Genomic DNA, 19,203 nt, shown 5'->3' with positions numbered 1-19,203 from the left:
AAAGCTGTTAGTACAGATGAAAAAGCTGGAGACTTTCACATCTTGTTTTGAGTGGTGTGTATTTTTTTCTTCATAAACCCTGTTATTTTAGTGTGTTATTCTGTAGAATGTCTGGATTTCCAGGAACATGTTTATGTCATTACAGCAGAAATACCTTTAAATACATACTGTCACCCCAAACTGCCCTTTAATTAAAAATTTAAAAATTTTCAAAAAAAAAAATTTAAAAATTTTCATGAGCTGAGAGAATACTTGGAGCTAACACTCTGCCTTAGTCTGCTAGACAGAAGTAGTTTAGTCAGAAACTTTATTGTAGAAAATGTCAATTCAGTAAGTATTTTATTGACATTTGTCTTTATCAAAAGGGAAGAATTACAATTCTAATACTGGCAATAAAGACTAACAAATTTAATACAAATGAAACAACAATATACATGTTATCATCTGTCTAGTCACTGAAGTTATCTGCACTGTATGTTTTTGAGAAAATGCTGATACGTATAAAATGCTGGAAATATTCATTACAGTCTATCTCTAAAAGCTGAAATGTAATCTAGAATATTATAATTATTTTTTAGCTCTCTGGCTATGGAATCCCACATTAGACTTTTAAAAAAAAATATTTTATTTATTTTAGAGAGAGAGAGAGAGAGCGCCAGCAAGAGCAGGGTGAGGGGCCAAGGGAGAAGGAGACTCCCCACTGAGCAGTGAGCCCCACATGGGACTCAATCCCAGAACCCCAGGACTCTAGGATCTCAGAACCATAACCTGAGCCCAAGGCAGACTGAGCCACCCAGACGCCCTCCCACCCTGCATTAGACTTTTGTACATGTTCTAAGGAGTATATTATGCTTAAAAGTAGGGGCTGTCTCAATACTGTTGTGAAACTTTAATAATGTGCATAAAGGATTTAGCAACATCTGGAAAATAGAAAATTCATATAAGTGACAACTATTATTATTATATAATTCAGGGTGAATAAAATTCTGCAGAATTCCTTTTCCCTCTACTAATAAGGGCTTATATATAGGTAGAACATGTATTTAAACACAATATTTTATCCAAAAACAAATTTCTTAATTGGAAAACTCAATATTATCACAATAAGGGTGTGTGAAAGTCTTAAAAAATACACAGCAAGACTACATACAAGTAAAAAAATTACAAATATGATTTAATTTCATAAACTTTAGGGAAAAAACTGAATCTATCAGAACAAATAAATATGACTGCTTATTTTTATTAGTCAAAGACAAAGAAAGTTAGCACTTGCTAAGTAATATAAAGTTTCACAGTAATACTTCTCTTAAAAAAAAAAAAAAAGGGGGCGCCTGGGTGGCTCAGTGGGTTAAGCCGCTGCCTTCGGCTCAGGTCATGATCTCAGGTCCTGAGATCGAGTCCCATGTCGGGCTCTTTGCTCAGCGGGAGCCTGCTTCCTTCTCTCTCTCTCTGCCTGCCTCTCTATTTGTGATCTCGCTCTGTCAAAATAAATAAATAAAATCTTTAAAAAAAAAAAAGAGAGAGAGAGAACCTAACTGGGTATAATAAAATTGTATTGTGCTATAGGAACTGCCTTTTTAATGAATTAATAAAGCGGTTTTCTCAGCTGGGAGGAAGAGAGACAACATGAGAGGAAACGGAACTCCTTTTACATTTGCCAACAATCTCCCCTTCCCCCACCAATGACGGCCAACTCATATTTCTATAGGAAAATGACTATATACATAAAAAATATTCATTTATTCTGATATACACTCAACAAAATTATTATTCTAAGATAATTGTTTCCTATTTAAATCATTGGAAAAAATGAAAAATATTTTTTTCTGGTTCTGCTGAAGAATCAGACAGGAAATGCATAGTTTCCCTTGGAGTCCTGAGTATTTTTTAAGTATTTCCCATAAGATCTTCTTGAAGAGTGGGCTCAGACAACTAAGTGAAAGGGAAAGCATGATGGGCAAGATCCTTTTGGAAAGATGGATTAGTGAAGAAACAAGAGAAAAGGAAACAGGAAACAACCTTTAGGGCAGTGGTTGTCAAAGCTGTAAACAGAACCTCTGAGAACTTGTTAGAAATAAAAATGACCAGGCCCCGCCCCAGTCCTGCAGAATCAGAAACTGGATGGGGCCCAGCAATCTGTTTTAACATGCCTTTGGGATTCTGATGCACACTTCAGTTTAGGGAACCCTTATTTCACCAGGACTGTTTTTCACCAAGACTATTTTATAGGACTGATGTATCAGAAAACTTTTAAGTTTTAAGAATTAAAAATACTTAACAAATTTAGGGAAATATCCCTAGATACTCAATTGTATGTGAAAAATCAAATAATCTTGAGTTTTCCTTGAACTAGTTCTTTATTTTCTGTATGGTTTACCCCATTTTTACGCTTAAAAAAATCTGAAGTTGAAACAAAGTTAAATCGCAGCCCTCTGGCAGACATGGCTGGTTGCCTTTTCATGTGTTACAGATCTTGGGTCAGTCTTATCTCTGCTAGACCAAGAACCCAACTTCAACATTCTAGTTAGAAATAAACTGGCCTCAGGAAAAACAAAATCATAAGGGGCTTGATAACTGCAATATTAACTTTTAAATTTACTATAAGAAACGTGATTGCTGAAAAGACAAGATTTCTTTCCCTTATAGGACTTAGCTATCCAGAAAGTCAAAATAACTTTTAGCAGATTGAAAATTCACTGCCTCAGAGCAGAGCTGGGTGTTCCCACTTGCTAGTGAAAAACAGTTTGAAAGCCCGGGGCACACAGGTCAACTTCTCCTGTACAAATTTTTACATGGGTGGTTCTTAAGCAGATTCCATGTAGCCTACTATTCTTCCATTTGGAAAAGGCCTCAAACATGCTATAAAATAACTCTTCAGGCTTGGGAGGCACTCTGGGTCCTTAATTCACCTAATTTATCAACAGGCATTTACCAAGTTCTTACGCGCCAGGCTTGGTGCAAAGTACTGGGAATAAAAAATCATTAAGCCAATCCCACTTATCCAGAAATTTAGTTTAGGAAAGATGGAGGGACTGGCAAAATAAAGATAATTATAAAATATAGTTAATGAAATAATACGGCCATGCACTGAGTATTACAGGGGAAATCTCTGGTACAATATTTAGAAGGGGGAGTGGATTTGGAAGGTATTTTCCAAGGAGACAGAGAACTCTGGATTAAGGCTGGAAGATGAGGAAAGTCACAATTCATTTACAAAGCATCTTAAATGGTCACTGTCATCCACTTAACAGTAATGTTAGCTTGTATTTCATAAAATTAAAATTTCTGATTTTAACCTAAATTCTGTGCTAGGGCAATAAATCTATGCAGTTACAGATCAAATCTAGGAGAAAGAGGCATCTAATTTGGTGGAAAAGCCAAATTATGGGTTGTTTAGAGAAAAAGGCTTTTGCTTACCTCTGACAGATACACAAATAGTAAGAGTGTTGGTTAAATAAAGGTCCTACAATTGGTCTTTGGCCATTTGGCACAGTTTTTATTTGAAAGTAATTTATTTTAACAGAGGTTAATATCCTCAAGCTACTCTCACTGTGAACGTGTCTTAGTAACTATACTGCAAGTTTTTAAAAGCAGTTTGTTCCGTCAAGGAGAAACAAAAGCAGGGAATTTTTCATTGCTTTCCAGTTGACTGCTTCTCAGGGAAGCGAAAAAGGCCAAGACAAAGCAAAGCAGCAAGTCCTAGTAAATAATCAGTTATAGCAAAAGGAAAGTCCCTAGGTTCCAGGGCTTCCTTCTGAATCTTTTGCTAGGAGGTCTGAATCCCAACACTTCTATGATAAATGGACCACGGGGAAACATAGTCGGAAGCAAACGTAAACCGTCTTCAGTTTCTCATGTCAAAACAAGTTACAACAGATGCGGTGCGCACACTCCCAGCCCTGGCATCGCCTCGGTTCAGAGTTATCACGTGGACCTAAGGTGACTCTGCACGCTGCCGCCCAGAACCCCCTTTTCTGCGCTGAGCAGCTCGAGAGCAGCACTGGAGGCCCTCCGCCCTGCTCCGCCCTGCTTCACCTCCCACCCCGCACCGGGAGGAAGGAGCTTCGCTCCAGCGGCCTCTGCGGGGACGCATGCGCACCGGTGCGCCAGCACTACTAGCGGGCGCGCGCCGCAGGGCCCGGCGTTCCCACCTGCCTTCGTCCCACGGGACCCGCGGACAGGTTCCTACGGACGGTGATCGCTGAGCCCCCGCCCCTGAAATCCCGGTCGGGCGCTCCCCTCTCGCCCGTCCTTCCGGCGCCGGCCGCGGCGGGTCACCCGAGGTGAGTCCAGCGCGCTGCCTGCGCCGCGCTTGCTCTCTCATTGGCCCACGCCCGCCCGGCCTTCTTCTCCGAGCGCCTGCGCGCAGCCGCCCGCGGGGGAAACCCCTAGCCGACCGCAGGCCTTCGCTGACAACAGTGCCCAGTGACCCGGTTGTCCTTCCTGCTCTCCTGAATCCCTTGCCCCTCTGCCTTCTTACCGACCGGCCGGGAGGGGGTTCCGCGGAAAGTTTTGAGAGACGCGAATGAGCCCTCCGAGACGTAACGGGCTAGGCCGGCGGGCGTCGGAAAATGAGAAGACGGCAGGTGGCGAGGCCTGCTCGGAACGGGGTGGACAGGATGGGGAGCAGCAGGTGACCGAGCACGCGCTGGAGCCTGGAGAGGGCGGGGGGGGGGTGGGGGGACGCGCGCATGCGCCGGGCCGCCTAGCGCCCTCCCGCCCAGTCCCCAGCCCGGGCGCCCAGGGAGGGGGCGAGGCTGGCCTTACGAATAGCCCGTGGCATTTTCGGAGCTGAAGCCTTAGGTCGTCTCTCTCGAAAGCTTTTTTTAAAGTTCTTACTTTAGTATGCCCTTTGGCATACCTTAGAGAAACATAGCTAATTCCTAAACATTTTCTCCAGTTTACATTTTTTTACTTTGGTCCCTTCCAGATCTTGCTATTTTCAAACCTTAAGCATTACCTCCGCCCCCCTTTTTAAAACTATTCATTTTGGGATTTAGCTTTATTTTGCTCTGGTGGCTTTATCCCCAGGAATGGCCACAAGTGAAATTAAGCAAATGCAGCAACCGCTCTTTTCTCTACCTTTTGGCACTGTTCAGGGGGCGCGGAAAGGCGCCTCCATTTGCTTCATCTCTAAGGGCTCTTGCTCTGGACAGTTTGGTCACTTGTGATCCATTCCATCCAACCCCGTTTTTTTGTTTTTTTTTTTTCTAAAAGCTTAATTTACCATCTTGCGCATTTTAATCTTTTCAGATGCATCCTGGCCACCGACATCTAAATGGTCTCTTATTTCTCCTTTCTTTGGTTTTCAGTTTCCATCTATAGGAAGGACTACTTTATTAAGTGTCCCCTTACCATTCTCTTCAGTTGTCCTCAAAGGTGCCTCAAACTGATGGTATTACTCTCCAAACCTATTTTCTAGATGCCGGATTTAAGTAATGGCAGTTACTCTCGCCGGGTTTCTTAATACTAGAGAAGTGAGCATTTTTCTTTACCTCTCCTCTGCCTCACTTCCCATACCCCGTTCTAGTATTCATTTCACATTCCATCATATGATAATAGACATTTTGTTAAGTGCTAGGATTTAACTTTTTTTAGTCTTAGGAGGGGACAGACTTACTCCAGCGATGCTATTACCATATTTTGGAAACTTTAGGAAATACCTTCAATCCCCTTAGTCACGACTTACTCTTTATTACTCACTTTATTCAGACTTTCTCTCTAAATAATTTTAAATTCTGTTTTTAAGTATCAAATCAAGGGTTGAGAATGATCACCCTGGACAATGTGCTACAGATCCAGAGGACTTGAGAAAAGGAGTTTAAACTTCCTAAGGTGATTAGGAACGTCCTTGTTAGGGTATTTATGTTGTGATATATTTGTTTAAATTACTGTTTTCTTTAGTCATTTCTAATGCAACAAATCACAAATTTTCAAAATACAAACACTGTAAGATACACTAAAGGAAATTTATTCAGACAGTAATTTAAAAATTTCTTTGTATAACTCCGAAGGTGCCCTAGAATTTTAGCATTTAAATCATTTTTTCATTAGTATTTACTATTCTAGATTCAGATGTAGAATTGGATTTAAGACTTCTACTGTTTATAAACTTAATTCATATCCCTAAAGATTTATCTGGAAACTCCAGTTACCTGCTCACCTACTTTCCCTTTTATGTCTCCCTCTTATTAAATGCTGCACAATATTCAGTTTGTGATCTCCCACTGTTTAGATTTCAAAATAGGGGTTTACCTAAGTTAAAGAGAAGTCAAAAAGTAATTTAAAAAATCACTTTTCAGGGTGGATAAAACCATCTTACATACTTCAATCCAAACATTTAGTGTTTGGAAACTATTAACTTACTATATAAACCAATAAAGGGCAAAAGGTGAATATAGTGAAAACTGTATTTTTACTGCCTTTTATTTTCAACAATGATCACATGAACTTAAAAAAAAAAAAAAAAAGCCTTTATTAACTAATGGTTACTGAAAAGCCAAACCTTTCCAGCCCACTTCATATTCTCTTTCAACCATTTCAAGGCAGAACAATGTTCCAAACTATAAACCTGTTCCTTATTAACATTGACGGTCATGTGCTTAATGAAGAGCTTTGGATCTGATATACGAGCAGCCATAATTAATCTTTGCACTGCAGCTTGGTAATCATCCTTGCTCCGAGATTTGTTTTCTTCACATCTACAAAGTGAACAACTCACAAAGTCAGAAACTATAGTTTCTTTAAAACAGTCATCTACATTTACTGGTACTAAGCTATGAGTCTTTTTTACTGTATTCTTCTGATAGTGGCTTTCAAATTTTTCGAACACAACACATAGTAAAAGACATTTGATACTGTGACCCAGTATATACCCTCATACATAAAGACTTACCCTTAAGGCAATGTATTCTATTTTCTACTGTCTCTTATTTTTTTGAAAGATTTTATTTATTTGACAGGGAGAGAGAGCGCGCACGCACATGCCGGGGAAGAAGCAGGCAGAGGGAGAGGCAGGCTCTCCACTGAGCAAGGAGCCCAATGTGGGCCTCAATCCCAGAACCCTGGGATCATGACCTGAGCTGAAAGCAGATGCTTAACCAACTGAGCCACCCAGCCTCCCTTTTGTTTTTTAATAATGTGGTTGCCGGGGTGCCTGGGTGGCACAGTTGATGAAGCTTCTGACTCTTGATTTCAGGCCTTGATCTCAGGGTCATGAATCGGGCCCTGCCCTGAGTCTCACTCTGCACTCAGCGCAGTCTGCTTACGACTTTCTCTCCTTCTCCCTTTGCCCCTCCCCATGTGTGCTTTCTCTCAAATAAATAAATCTTTAAAAAAAATAATGTGGTTACAATACCCTAAATTGATTTTACCACACAAATGCGCTACAACCCAGTTTGAAAAACACTTACCTAGAACACAGCTAATAACCTCTCTGTATTGTGAAAGTTGATAATGGCATAACTAGTCACTGTAATGTGTACAAAAATAGTGAATTTAATCAAACTTGGGAGTTATCAGCAGTCACGTATTTTACCTTGATATTAGCTATTTTTAATTCTAAGCATATACTTAACAGGTAGCTAACATTTGGTAACAACAGAATTGTAGCTATATGCCTTTACTAAATTTCCAGTTACTTTTTTTAGTCTTGATTTAAGAGTCTTCACTAAGTGCTACAATTTACTTTTCTAACAACTTTTCTACCAGTCTCCAAATTTCATACAATTTTTATGACTAAGAGATAGGGAGTGGGAAGTGTTTAAAATAGAGATGTGGCTGTTACATTAGGCATCAGTTGTTTGTCATCATGTATCCTGCTCTTGGCACCTGCAGGGCCCAAAACAAGGTGCAAGAATGAGTCTCCTTGCATTAACACCTTAGTGTGGTGCACAGAATGGTGCGATTGAGGACTTCAGCTTGGTCACCAAGTTGAACCAGTCATCACAGAGAGGAAGGATTGGCAGATGCCTTCTACTACTGGATGTAGTAAGTGTCCTAAGTGGTGCCTAAAATCTGGGGGACTGGGCATATGCCAACGAGGTGCAGTTTTGAAAGCCTGAAGATGAAGAAAATTCTCCCTGAGAGAGGTTAGTGTAACAAGGCAGGTCTCAGGATGATAATAATAATAGAGAAAATAATATTGCTTGGGACCAAGTTAAAGATTTAGGCATGTCACTAGTTATGCACTAAGGTCACAAATACCCCCCAAATTCAACAATGAATAAAAAGGCTGCATATATGTGGGGAATGGAAAGCAATGAGAAAATCAAACCGTCAAGCTGGGGAGCCCAAATGCCTCATGCCACTTACAGTGCATAGTAGTACAGAAGGAGGCCCTCAGAAAAAAAGCTATAACCAAAAAAAAAAAAAAGAAAAAGAAAAACTAATTGTAGTGGATTTTTAAAAAACGTGGACCTAAAATTATTTTCTGGGGTGCCTGGGTGGCACAGTCAGCTAAGTGTCCAACGCTTGAGCTCAGCTCAGGTCAATGTCAGGGTTGTGAGTTCAAGCCCAGTGTGGAACCTACTTAAAAAAAATTATTTTCTTATTTTCTTCCCCTTAAGTATGGCCTAGGTTAAATGACTCACTATCACACATGGAATTAAGCAGAAATGACAGTGTATGCCTTTGGACACTGGCTATTAGATGACAATTCTTCCTGGGTCTCTGCATTTCTGTAAGTTTTGAGAGCAGAGACACTGACTACTACTACTTGTTCTGCATTTCAAGGATGTTTATGTAGTGGACCACCTTGAAAGACAAAGACAGGGTCTTCTAGAGCAAAGGGTAGGTTTGCTTATAGCCTCACAAGATAGAGATGATATTTCTCTGAAGAGCAACAGGGCAGGCATGCTTATCATTCATTATAACAGGTCCCTTGAAGTTCAAGATTACTCTTCTGTAACAGAACCCAGTGCATGTACAGGTATCCAGCTGGGCCCATCTGTGGGACTCAGGGAGGAAAACAGGAGATAAAAATATGCAGATAATCATATTGCTTGCTGTACCATAAGTAATAACATCTTCTGTCTCCAATGCAAGAATCTTGTGTCTTACACTAGGATCTAGGTGACAATGTCAGACTGACTGGTAGCCTGCAAATAGAGCCTTCACAGTTCTTGATATAGGTCGTAAAAGGGACTGTAGCTTCCTCCTTGCCTTTTCTCTCTTAGATCACTCTCTCAGATAAGTTAGCTGTCCTATCATGAAGACACTCAAGGAACAGAGGATTCTTGGCAATGACATGTTAATGAGCCATCAAGAAAATGGATCCTCCAGCCTCAGTCAAGCTATGAGGTAGGTGACCTCAACTCCTGACCCACTACCTCAGAGATCCTGAGCCATAACCATACTGCTAAGCTACTCCAAAATTCCTGACCCACAGAAACTAAAATAATATTTGCTGTTTTAAGCTGTTTGGGGATAATTTTTATGCAATAACAGATAATTGATAGGATATCCAATCTGATGATGTGGTTTATACCACCGGTAAACTGAAGAAATCTTCTTGTCAAGAAACTCTAAAACAGGAGACCCATGAGATCTTTTTTAATTTCCTGGATAGGCCGATAAGGAATTGGAGTGGTATAAACCCAAATTCTGGGACTGAACACAAAATTATTTGAAGAAATACCAGTTTTTCCAAAAGCTACATTATAATATTATGTATTTATAACAACACTTCAAAATCTAGAAACTAGGCTGATGGCTTTATTTTCGACATAATTCTTTACTGAATCAAATAAACCATTGCATATTTCCCTTTTAGACTTGGTTTTTAGATCTTGTGTTGGCCAGAAAGATAAGTAACTTTTAGATACCTATCTAAAAATTTATCTGTATACAAGAAAGACTGATTCTTAAAGAGGATCCATTTCTCTGTCCCTAGACAGTATCTTTGAAGTTGCTAATGTGTTTATTAAATGTTACCAGCTTGTTTGGTTTTATGTCTTCAATAGGTCAAATCCTTTTTCAATTTAAATGTTACCAAAGTTTATAAATACATACATATACTAATATATATATTACATATAATAAATATGTGAATATGCGTATATATACACATCTATATATATGTGTGTCTGTATAAAATATGCATAAATATATATATAATGTTTATTATAAAATATAAGATATACAAAAATATTTACATCCTAGGACAGGTGTAGGGAGCCATGAGCTGCTTTAACATGCAAATAGAAGTTATGTCAACTAACCTTTTCAGAACTATCTGCAGTATCTGTGTAGAAGTTCCAGGACTCTGAATACTACTAGCATTAGATACCAGGAAGATTTCAATAGCTAAAAGCATTTCAATCTCAGATAAATAGGAAGGAATCAGTAGAAGTTTTCTGTATAAATTTCCCTCCAATGGTGGGTAGCAACCCAATGAAAGAGCACCTGGAAATCAAAAAATATACCAAACTTTACTAAAACCCCAAAAGGTGAAAAGCTAGACTTCCATAGGTGATTAATTACTTACCTTACAGAATGATTCTTCACATTAGGTTTATTATACAAATTATATGGTTTATTATACAAATTATATATCCTAATACATTTGATATTATTCTTTGTAAAATGCTTCTGAAACATTAAATAAGAAGTAAGAAATATATTTTAAAAACTCTGCTTTAAATATTATTTTTGAACCTCATTGTGGCAACTGCCCATTTATTTCAAACCATAATCAACACAACATAATTTCAGAGTAACTAAAAAACCAGAATAGCAACTTGGGTTTTGTTTTAATGGGATCTGCTCTAATGGCAACTACATATATTTGTAATTATTGCCTATCATGAATTATGAATCCAAAATGTTGAAAAAAGTAGAATTATAATTTGAAGATTTTTCTGTCACACAGATATACTATTTTTGAGCACTTATTTATACTGCTGTTATAGTTTATGTAATAAACATTTACTGTCTATTCTATGTGTGACATTGAGCTAAGCACTATTTAGATATAAAAATAAGTAAAATACGTATCTTTCCTGTAGGTGCTCAGTGTGTTGTAGGTGCTCACCAATTTATGTTCTAAAAATTTTACTTTTTAAGAAAAGAGATTTAATTTTTAAACTGTTTAGGTGCTTCTTACAAATGATATATAGGGAAATCTCCTTAAGTCCTAAGACATCCAAACTGTATATAGACAATATTATACTATTATGTTTTACTGAAACCAATTTAAATCTGTATGTAAAAGTTGTTTAAAATATTTTGTTACAATAAATTCTTAAAGAAATCTAATGTGGGAGCTCCTGGGTGGCTCAGTCATTAAGGAGCTGCCTTCGGCTCACGTCATGATCCCAAGGCCAGGGATCCAGCCCCACATCAGGCTTACTGCTCAGGGGGAAGCCTCCTTCTCCCTCTCCCACTTCCCCTGACTGTGTTCCCTCTCTCACCGTCTCGCTGTCAAATAAATAAATAAAATCTTAAAAAAAAGGAAAGAAGTCTAATGTGGATGATGATGGTTAATCTTTGAGGACTTACTTTGTGCCAGGAACCTGTGTTAAACACATAGGTTTTACCTAATTTTTTTTTTTTTTTTTTTTAAAGATTTATTTATTTATTTATTTGACAGAGAGAAATCACAAGAGAGGCAGGCAGAGAGAGAGGAAGGGAAGCAGGCTCTCCGCTGAGCAGAGAGCCGGATGCGGGACTCGATCCCAGGACCCTGAGATCATGACCTGAGCCGAAGGCAGCAGCTTAACCCACTGAGCCACCCAGGCGCCCCTTTACCTAATTTTAACTGACAGTTTACTACCTATGAAATCAGGTACAGTGACTCCCACATGATAGGTAAAGGGGCTTTGGGAATCACCCCAGCCTTCTGACTCCACAGATTTTGGATTCCTAAATACTAGGTAGTCCCACCTCCCTAGGTCTCTTAGAGGACAAACCCTATCAACTCATTAACTTCCGTAGCTATTGATAGGTATAATTTACATACATTCTTATTTTACTTTGCTGACCAGATGGGGAAAACAAAAAATAACAAACTGAATAGAAATTTACCATCATTAACTTTTCCCCCTAAAAGCAAATTTGAAAAGAAAAATATTCCCATTTGGTTTTACGGGAAAAACAATGGAAGGACACACTAATAACATCTCCCTTCCTGACTTTTCAGCTCTGAGAGAAAAATCAGTATTTTTAGGACTAGAGAGAGCAAATCAGGAGCATCAGGAAGGCAACTTTATTGTCCCTGGTCAGTTGCCTTCTGATTAGTTTGAAAACAAAAAGCAAAGCAAAACCATAAATAAAGGGAAAGACAATTCACAGAGTGGAGAAAAAAACTGAAATTCATGTATTCGACATGGGACTTGCATCCAGAGTGTATTTATATCTATATGTATATTATGTGCATGTGTATATATGTGTGTACTCTCACAACTCAACCAATAAATACAATTAAGAAACATACAGAGAAAAAAATGGGTAAAGGATTTAACAGACATTTCTCCACAGAAGATACACAAATTGCCAATAAGCACATGAAAAGGTGTTCAACATCATTAGTATTATGCAAAATCAAAACCACAATGAAATATCAATTTATATCCACCAAAAAAGCTAAAATAAAAAACACAGTGTAATAAGTGTTGGTGAGGATGTGAAGAAACTGGAAATCTCAAACTTGGGTGGTGGGCATATAAACAAAATGATGCAGCTCCTTTGCGAAACTACATTGTAGTTTCTCAAAATGCTAAACACATAGATTTACCATATGAGCCAGCAGTTCTGCTCCCAAGAGAAATAAAAATTTATGTCCACACAAAAACCTGTATGTGAATGTTTGCAACAGTATCATTGATAATAACCAAAAAGTGGACACGGCTCAAGTGTCCATCAAAGGATGGGTGGATAAATAAATTCTGCACGATGGAATATTATTCAGCGATAAAAAGGAATAAAAGTATTGATACGTGCTACAACATGGATGAACCTGGAAACAATTATGCTAAGTGGAAGAAGCTAGTCATTAAAAAAACTACATACTGAATTACTTCACTTACATGAAATGCCCAGAATGTGCAAATCCACAAAAATAGAGTAGATTAGCTCTTGTCTAAGGCTAGATCAGCAGAAGGCATATAGGGAATGCTAATGTATTTAGGATTTCTTTTCTCAAGGTGCTGAAGATGTTCTAAAATTAGATTGTGATGATGGCTGCACAATTCTGTGAGTATAATAAAAACTAATGCACTGTCCACTTTAAATGGTTTGGTTTTAAATGGTTTAAATGGGTGAATTTTATGGTATGTGAAGTTACTTCAATAAAACTGTATAAAATATTAAAAAAAAAAAAGGCAAAACAAAGGCACCGGCACCACAGTCCTAACAGTGTCTTAATGAAAAAGCCATCGGCCCAGAATCAAGTACTATTAGACTGATTATAAGACACTGAAAGGCTTTCCTAGAGTGCTATGTGTGAAGCTAAATCTAAAGAAAGATCCAATGATACTTTAAATGTCAACATTGTCAGGAAATAAAATGTTGTGAAGACTGGTCAGTGATTGTAAATTACTCATTTCATTCTATAACTCAGGTAAATTAAAAACAAAAAACGAAACAACAACAAAAAATAGAGGCACCTGGGTGTCTCAGCCTGTTAAGTGTCTGCCTTCAGTTCAGGTCCATGATCCCAGGGTCCTAGGATCAAGCCCAACATTAGGCTCCCTGATAGGTGGCAGGGAGTCTGCTTCTCCCTCTCTCTCTACCCCTCCCCCGCTAGTGCTCTCTTTCTCTCTTTTATAAACAAAGAAAATCATCTAAAAAACAAAAATACTCTGTCCTATACCTCACCTGCGTAAGTCCCAGAAGTTCACTGCAAACTAGGCACAGATATGTTTAGATAAGAGGAAAAGTGCTAGTAAAAAAGGCACTGACTTGCACCTAGGCATGAATTGTTTTAACACTATTAAAAAAAACTATAAAAATAAATTATAATTAGGACTAGAAGAAATTGGGAGAAAAATGGGGAATGATTGCTAATGGATACAGGGTTTCTTTTTGGCATAATGAAAATGTTCTGTGGTTGCAGAACTGTGAATACCTTACCACTGCTATAAATGGGTGAACTGTAATGGTATTTGACTTATATCTCAATAAAGCTGTTAATAAAAAATTTTACAAGTTTTTTTAAGTTCAACTGCTTTAATACAGAAACTTATTTCCAACTAAAAAATAGAAATCCATTGAAATCTCACTAAAATGTTTCCAAGTTTAGGTTTTGTTCCTGTGCCATCTAAACACCTTCTAATGGCATGTTCCCCAAATTGCATAATTATTTGGAAAATAACCCCATCAACCTAATTCTAAAAACTAAATTCAAGACGTTACAGCAAACTGTACGTATATACCTTGTGTGTGATTTCTAGTAATCTGCAGGGAAATAGTATAAGGAGTTGAAACATAACCATAAAATTGAAATGAGGTGTTCATGAACAAACAATTATACATCTCTAAATTTCTGATCACCCTTTAAAAAAAGAAAACTTCTCGGGGCGCCTGGGTGGCTCGGTGGGTTGGGCCGCTGCCTTCGGCTCAGGTCATGATCTCAGGGTCCTGGGATCGAGTCCCGCATCGGGCTCTCTGCTCGGCGGCGAGCCTGCTTCCCTCTCTCTCTCTCTCTGGCTGCCTCTCTATCTACTTGTGATCTCTCTCTGTCAAATAAATAAAAATTAAAAAAAAAAACAAAAAAAAAAACTTCTCTCAAAACTTCTTTTGATTGACCCAGCACATAATCTGTATACATTTAACTCAAATGAAAATTTTACCAAATAATACTTAACCTTACTACCTGTAATGTATGCTAATATTTTCTTTCTTGTTTCATTGGAGAGAAAGTTACCGCCTGCTAAACTGATCACAGCTGGTAGAAAACACTTCCAAGTTCAGAAAGGTTTCTGTGCTGGTAGGCATGGCTGGGATGTTTGGCAAATCTGGCACAGTAGTGACACATAGAAGGCACTCAAATGTTTGTTATATACACAGCAGTTAAGGAAATAGAAATTTAACTATGTCTGGGTGGCTCAGGTCATGATCTCAGGACTGTGAGATCAACCTTAGAATTCTTTCTCTCCTTCTGTCCCTCCCCCTCTTGCTCACTCTCTCTCAAAAAAGAAAAGAAAAACGTAAATTTAAGACAAATTACTGCAGGAATGCAGAAAAGAATTGTTTTCTGGATCCAGATTCTATACAAAATTACTTTCCAATTCAAATACCTGTGAGGTGGCGGGGATTAGAGAAAGCATTAGTTTTCCAGGCTTACTGGTTAGGGAGAAAAAACTGTAAATAGATTAACAATATTTTATTACTAGGAGCCATGCAAAAAACTTAAGTATCATGTTCAGTTAATGGCAGCTTCTGTACTTCCTCTAACTTATAAAGATCAGGGATATAGCAGGGATGAATAAAATATATAAATACTCCTTGAACTTCATTCTACCAGTTATTTTACTCCGTATACTTACAAGCTAAGCCAAACTGGTTCAAATGCTGTCATTTATTTCCTTTGTGCCCCCTCCAGCGGGCATACTGATGTGCAAAGAAATGAAGATATAGTAAAACAAACAAACAAACAAAACCCCAAAAAACAAAAAAACAAGAAAATAAGTTTCCAAAGAGAGCACAAATCTGGGTAGACCACTATTATCTGAATGTGTATCAACTGCTCTTTTTACATATTTAAATGCCTAGTCATAAAAATTATACAAGGCTTCAGGTTTAGAAAATCAAAGTCAAACTAATGTATCAAATACAAATTTTTTAAAATGTAACTTACTTTTGTAGTGGGCTCTGGCTTTGAGCCATAAACAACTCCTTCCTAAAGAAGTAATTAATCTTCTAAGAAAGGAGAAATCAATAGGGATGTTCTTTGAAATCATGAATTCTGCTACAGAGGATGACATACCAAGACTGTTGCTTTCTATACAGGCATCCAGAAGTTTATTAAAGAGAAGGCTATACTGTGAGACCTCCACAGTTTCTGGAAAAAAAAAAAAAAAGGTATAATGAAATCTATTTTAGTCTCTCCATCTTCTCTCTCACTACTTGTCCTTTCTCTCTGTTCCCCTTGGCACTCTGCTTCCCACTATGGGAGTCACAGTCACAAAAATGCAGTCATCTTATACACTAAGAAACAAGCATTCAACAAAAGCAAACACATTCATTTACTTTGTAACAGAATTGGAAAGGAAGCTTGACAATTATTGCAGAGGCTGTGTTAACACCCATTTGTGATACCACATGTGTCTGCATCTGCAGTGTCTCAAAATGAATGACTTGCACAGTTCTGCTTGCACTGTCTACAGCTCAGATCTCAGACTTAATTTCCCAATTTATTAAAATTCCCAATTTATTAAAAATAAGTCACCCCCTAATATTCTCTCTCAAATTAAAAACAAATCTTTCATTGGGTATTTCTAGTTCAATTCCTCACTTAGAAGAAAGTGAAGTCACTGCCAAGTCTTTTATTCCCTATATTTAGTCAGTTCAATCTATAACCTAGACTCTGGTCTTTATCACTTTATTCGCAGCAACCTTTAGTGATTCAGGCCTTAGCAGGAAATTAATCTCCTTACCTTTTGTCTCTTCCTGAACATCTCTACCAGTGGAACTTCCCTACCAGTGGAACTTCCCTGACTGATAAAGCACTGTGGGAGGCCCTTGGGTTAACATTCTGATGAAGTGGTAACTGGCTACTCTGAACCATCGCTCAGCTCATTTTGACCCAAAGCTTTTGCTCATGCTTCCCTTAACATGGGCTCTCTTCCTGTTCATATAAGACTTGAGTGTTAGGATTCAAGAGCACTACCTACTATTGCCCACATTAACATTCCCTTTCTTTGAACTTGTCATTTGTTAATTTCCTCCAATTATTCCATGTTTCCCTATGTTCCAAGGTAATGAAAACTAAGATCTATATTTATATATAGTAAGTAATAGAAAAAGTATTCTTCATTATTTTAATACAATGAATCTTGACCACATTACTCTTTGCTGCTGACCTGACAGGTAGGGAAAGGGGACTAACGAAAACAGTTGGGAACTGCTGACAACCCAAAGGTAAGCACCCCTGCTTTAAAAAAATAAAACAATAATCAGAAAAGCATATTCAATTTTCAGAGAACAGATTTGCAGAAAACAGTATCATTAAAAATATATGTTGAAACAAAACAGGTACAGAACTGTTTCTTCTTTAAACATCAGATGGAGATGCCTGGGTGCTCAGTCAATTGAGTGTCTGCCTTCAGCTCAGGTAATGATCCCAGGGTCCTGGGATGGAGTCCTGCGTTGGGCTCCTTGCTTGGTGGGGAGTCTGCTTCTCCCTCTGCCTGCCCCTCCCTGCTTGTGCTCTTTCTCTCTCTCTTTCTAATAAATAAAATCTTAAAAAATTAAAAAAAAACAACAACAGATGGACAATAGATTAATTGAAACTTTCGAAACAACAGATTAATTGAAACATACCTTGAGAATTTTGAAAACCTGGTAGATTTTGCAAAACTTCAAATGTCTGTCTATAAAGGCTCTTGGCTAAGATTTCATGTGCAATTGTACAGAGCAGATTATGTCGATTGAGTACATCCAGTCTATCACAAGGCCACAGTGGTGTATTGATGATCCATTCTGACTCTTCCAAAAAGAGAAAGGTACTAATACTTTATACTATGGAAATTACACTTAACAATATAATCATAACTGTTTTCAAATATGTTAAGCATCAAAACTTAAGTATGTGTTCAGAAAAGAGAACAATGACTCAAATTCATTAAAAACAACTTATAGGGGCGCCTGGGTGGCTCAGTGGGTTAAGCCGCTGCCTTCGGCTCAGGTCATGATCTCAGGGTCCTGGGATCGAGTCCCACATTGGGCTCTTCTGCTCCGCAGGGAGCCTGCTTCCCTCTCTCTCTCTCTCTGCCTGCCTCTCTGCCTACTTGTGATCTCTCTCTCTCGCTGTCAAATAAATAAAATCTTTAAAAAAAAAAACAAAAAAACTTATATAGTGATGATCACCATCCTATGGAGATGCAAACTAATGAGCACTTTGTTATACGTATTTTTTTAATTCTTCATTTTTCTAAGTGTACAAATCAGTTATTGATTCTGAAGTTAATGTTTATTTTTGCATGACAATGTTTTGACTATAGTGAATATTTGTTATAATGTAAAATATTATTTGTGTGGGCAAGTTTAACAACTTTACAATAAAGAATACATAATTTAGGGGCCCCCAGGGTGACTCATTCGGTTAAGCTTCCAACTCTCTTGATTTTTAGCTCAGATCATAATCTCCGGGTGAAGAGATCAAGCCCTGCACTGGGCTCTGCACTCAGGGTAGAGTTGGCTTGAGATTCTCTCCTTTCCCCCTGCCCCTTTCCCTGCTCTCACACACACACTCTCTCTCAAATAAATAAAGGGGAACCTGGGTGACACAGTCAGTTAAGCATCATACTCTTGGTTTCAGCTCAGTTTGTGATCTTAGGGACATGAGACTGAGCTCTATGTCAGGCTCCACAATCAGTGTGGAGAATGCTAACATTTCTCCCTCTGCCCCTTCCCACACTTGAGTGGTCTCTCTCTCTCTAAAATAAATCTTTAAAAACTAAAATGCATAAATAAAATCTTTTAAAAAATACATAATTTAATTAGTTATTTTGGAGAACAGCTTCTCCCACCAATTTCTTAAACAATTTTTATTATAAAATATTTTATATGTACACAAAAATATCTAATGTACATAAGTTATAAAAACATAATAAAGTTTTATGTATGTTTCATTCAGCTTTAAAAAAAGAGTATTACGTATAATTGCTGAGGTTCCTTGATTTCTGCCCTGATTTGCATATCAAAAGCAATAGGAGACTTTAATACAGAACACTGAGGTGCTAAAATATTAGATATGTCAGTATTTTATCATTTACCTAATTCCCTCAATCATCATACGCAAGATACATAAATGAAACATTGTTATATAACAAATCGCATTTCCATGTTCTTTTTTTTTTAAGATTTTATTTATTTATTTGACAGAGAGAGAGGTCACAAGTAGGCAGAGAGTCAGGCAGAGAGAGAGGGGAAAGCAGGCTCCCTGCTGAGCAGAGAGCCCGAAGCGTGGCTCTATGTGGGGCACAGGACATTGAGATCATGACCTGAGCCGAAGGCAGCGGCTCAATCCACTGAACCACCCAG

At 38.1% G+C, this 19,203-nt stretch overlaps 2 protein-coding genes across 7 annotated transcripts in view; both read right to left on the bottom strand.

Annotated features, from left to right (window-relative positions):
- The window catches only part of TCAIM (T cell activation inhibitor, mitochondrial), a 58,422-nt gene extending 53,477 nt beyond the window's left edge, over nt 1-4,945 (bottom strand). For 3 of the 6 annotated variants that reach the window (XM_046002157.1, XM_046002160.1, XM_046002159.1), the window contains exon 1: nt 4,481-4,944. The gene's annotated coding sequence lies outside the window, so the exon portion shown is untranslated. Of the gene's footprint in view, nt 1-4,151; nt 4,417-4,480 lie in introns of those variants that run through there. The other 3 variants (XM_046002158.1, XM_046002153.1, XM_046002156.1) reach the window with 3 other exon arrangements.
- A 285-nt stretch (nt 4,946-5,230) lies between these two features.
- The window catches only part of TOPAZ1 (testis and ovary specific TOPAZ 1), a 115,075-nt gene continuing 101,102 nt past the window's right edge, over nt 5,231-19,203 (bottom strand). The window contains 4 exon segments of the mRNA XM_046002152.1: nt 5,231-6,701; nt 10,221-10,404; nt 15,797-16,000; nt 17,482-17,646. Coding sequence (XP_045858108.1) covers nt 6,482-6,701; nt 10,221-10,404; nt 15,797-16,000; nt 17,482-17,646 — 773 coding nt within the window. The 3' untranslated portion in view covers nt 5,231-6,481.

Source organism: Meles meles, chromosome 4, assembly GCF_922984935.1.
Source record: "Meles meles chromosome 4, mMelMel3.1 paternal haplotype, whole genome shotgun sequence".
In the NCBI taxonomy this organism is placed as follows: Eukaryota; Metazoa; Chordata; class Mammalia; order Carnivora; family Mustelidae; genus Meles; species Meles meles.
The sequence above is the reverse complement of the archived record's forward strand: the minus strand, read 5'-3'. Positions and strand labels throughout refer to the sequence as shown.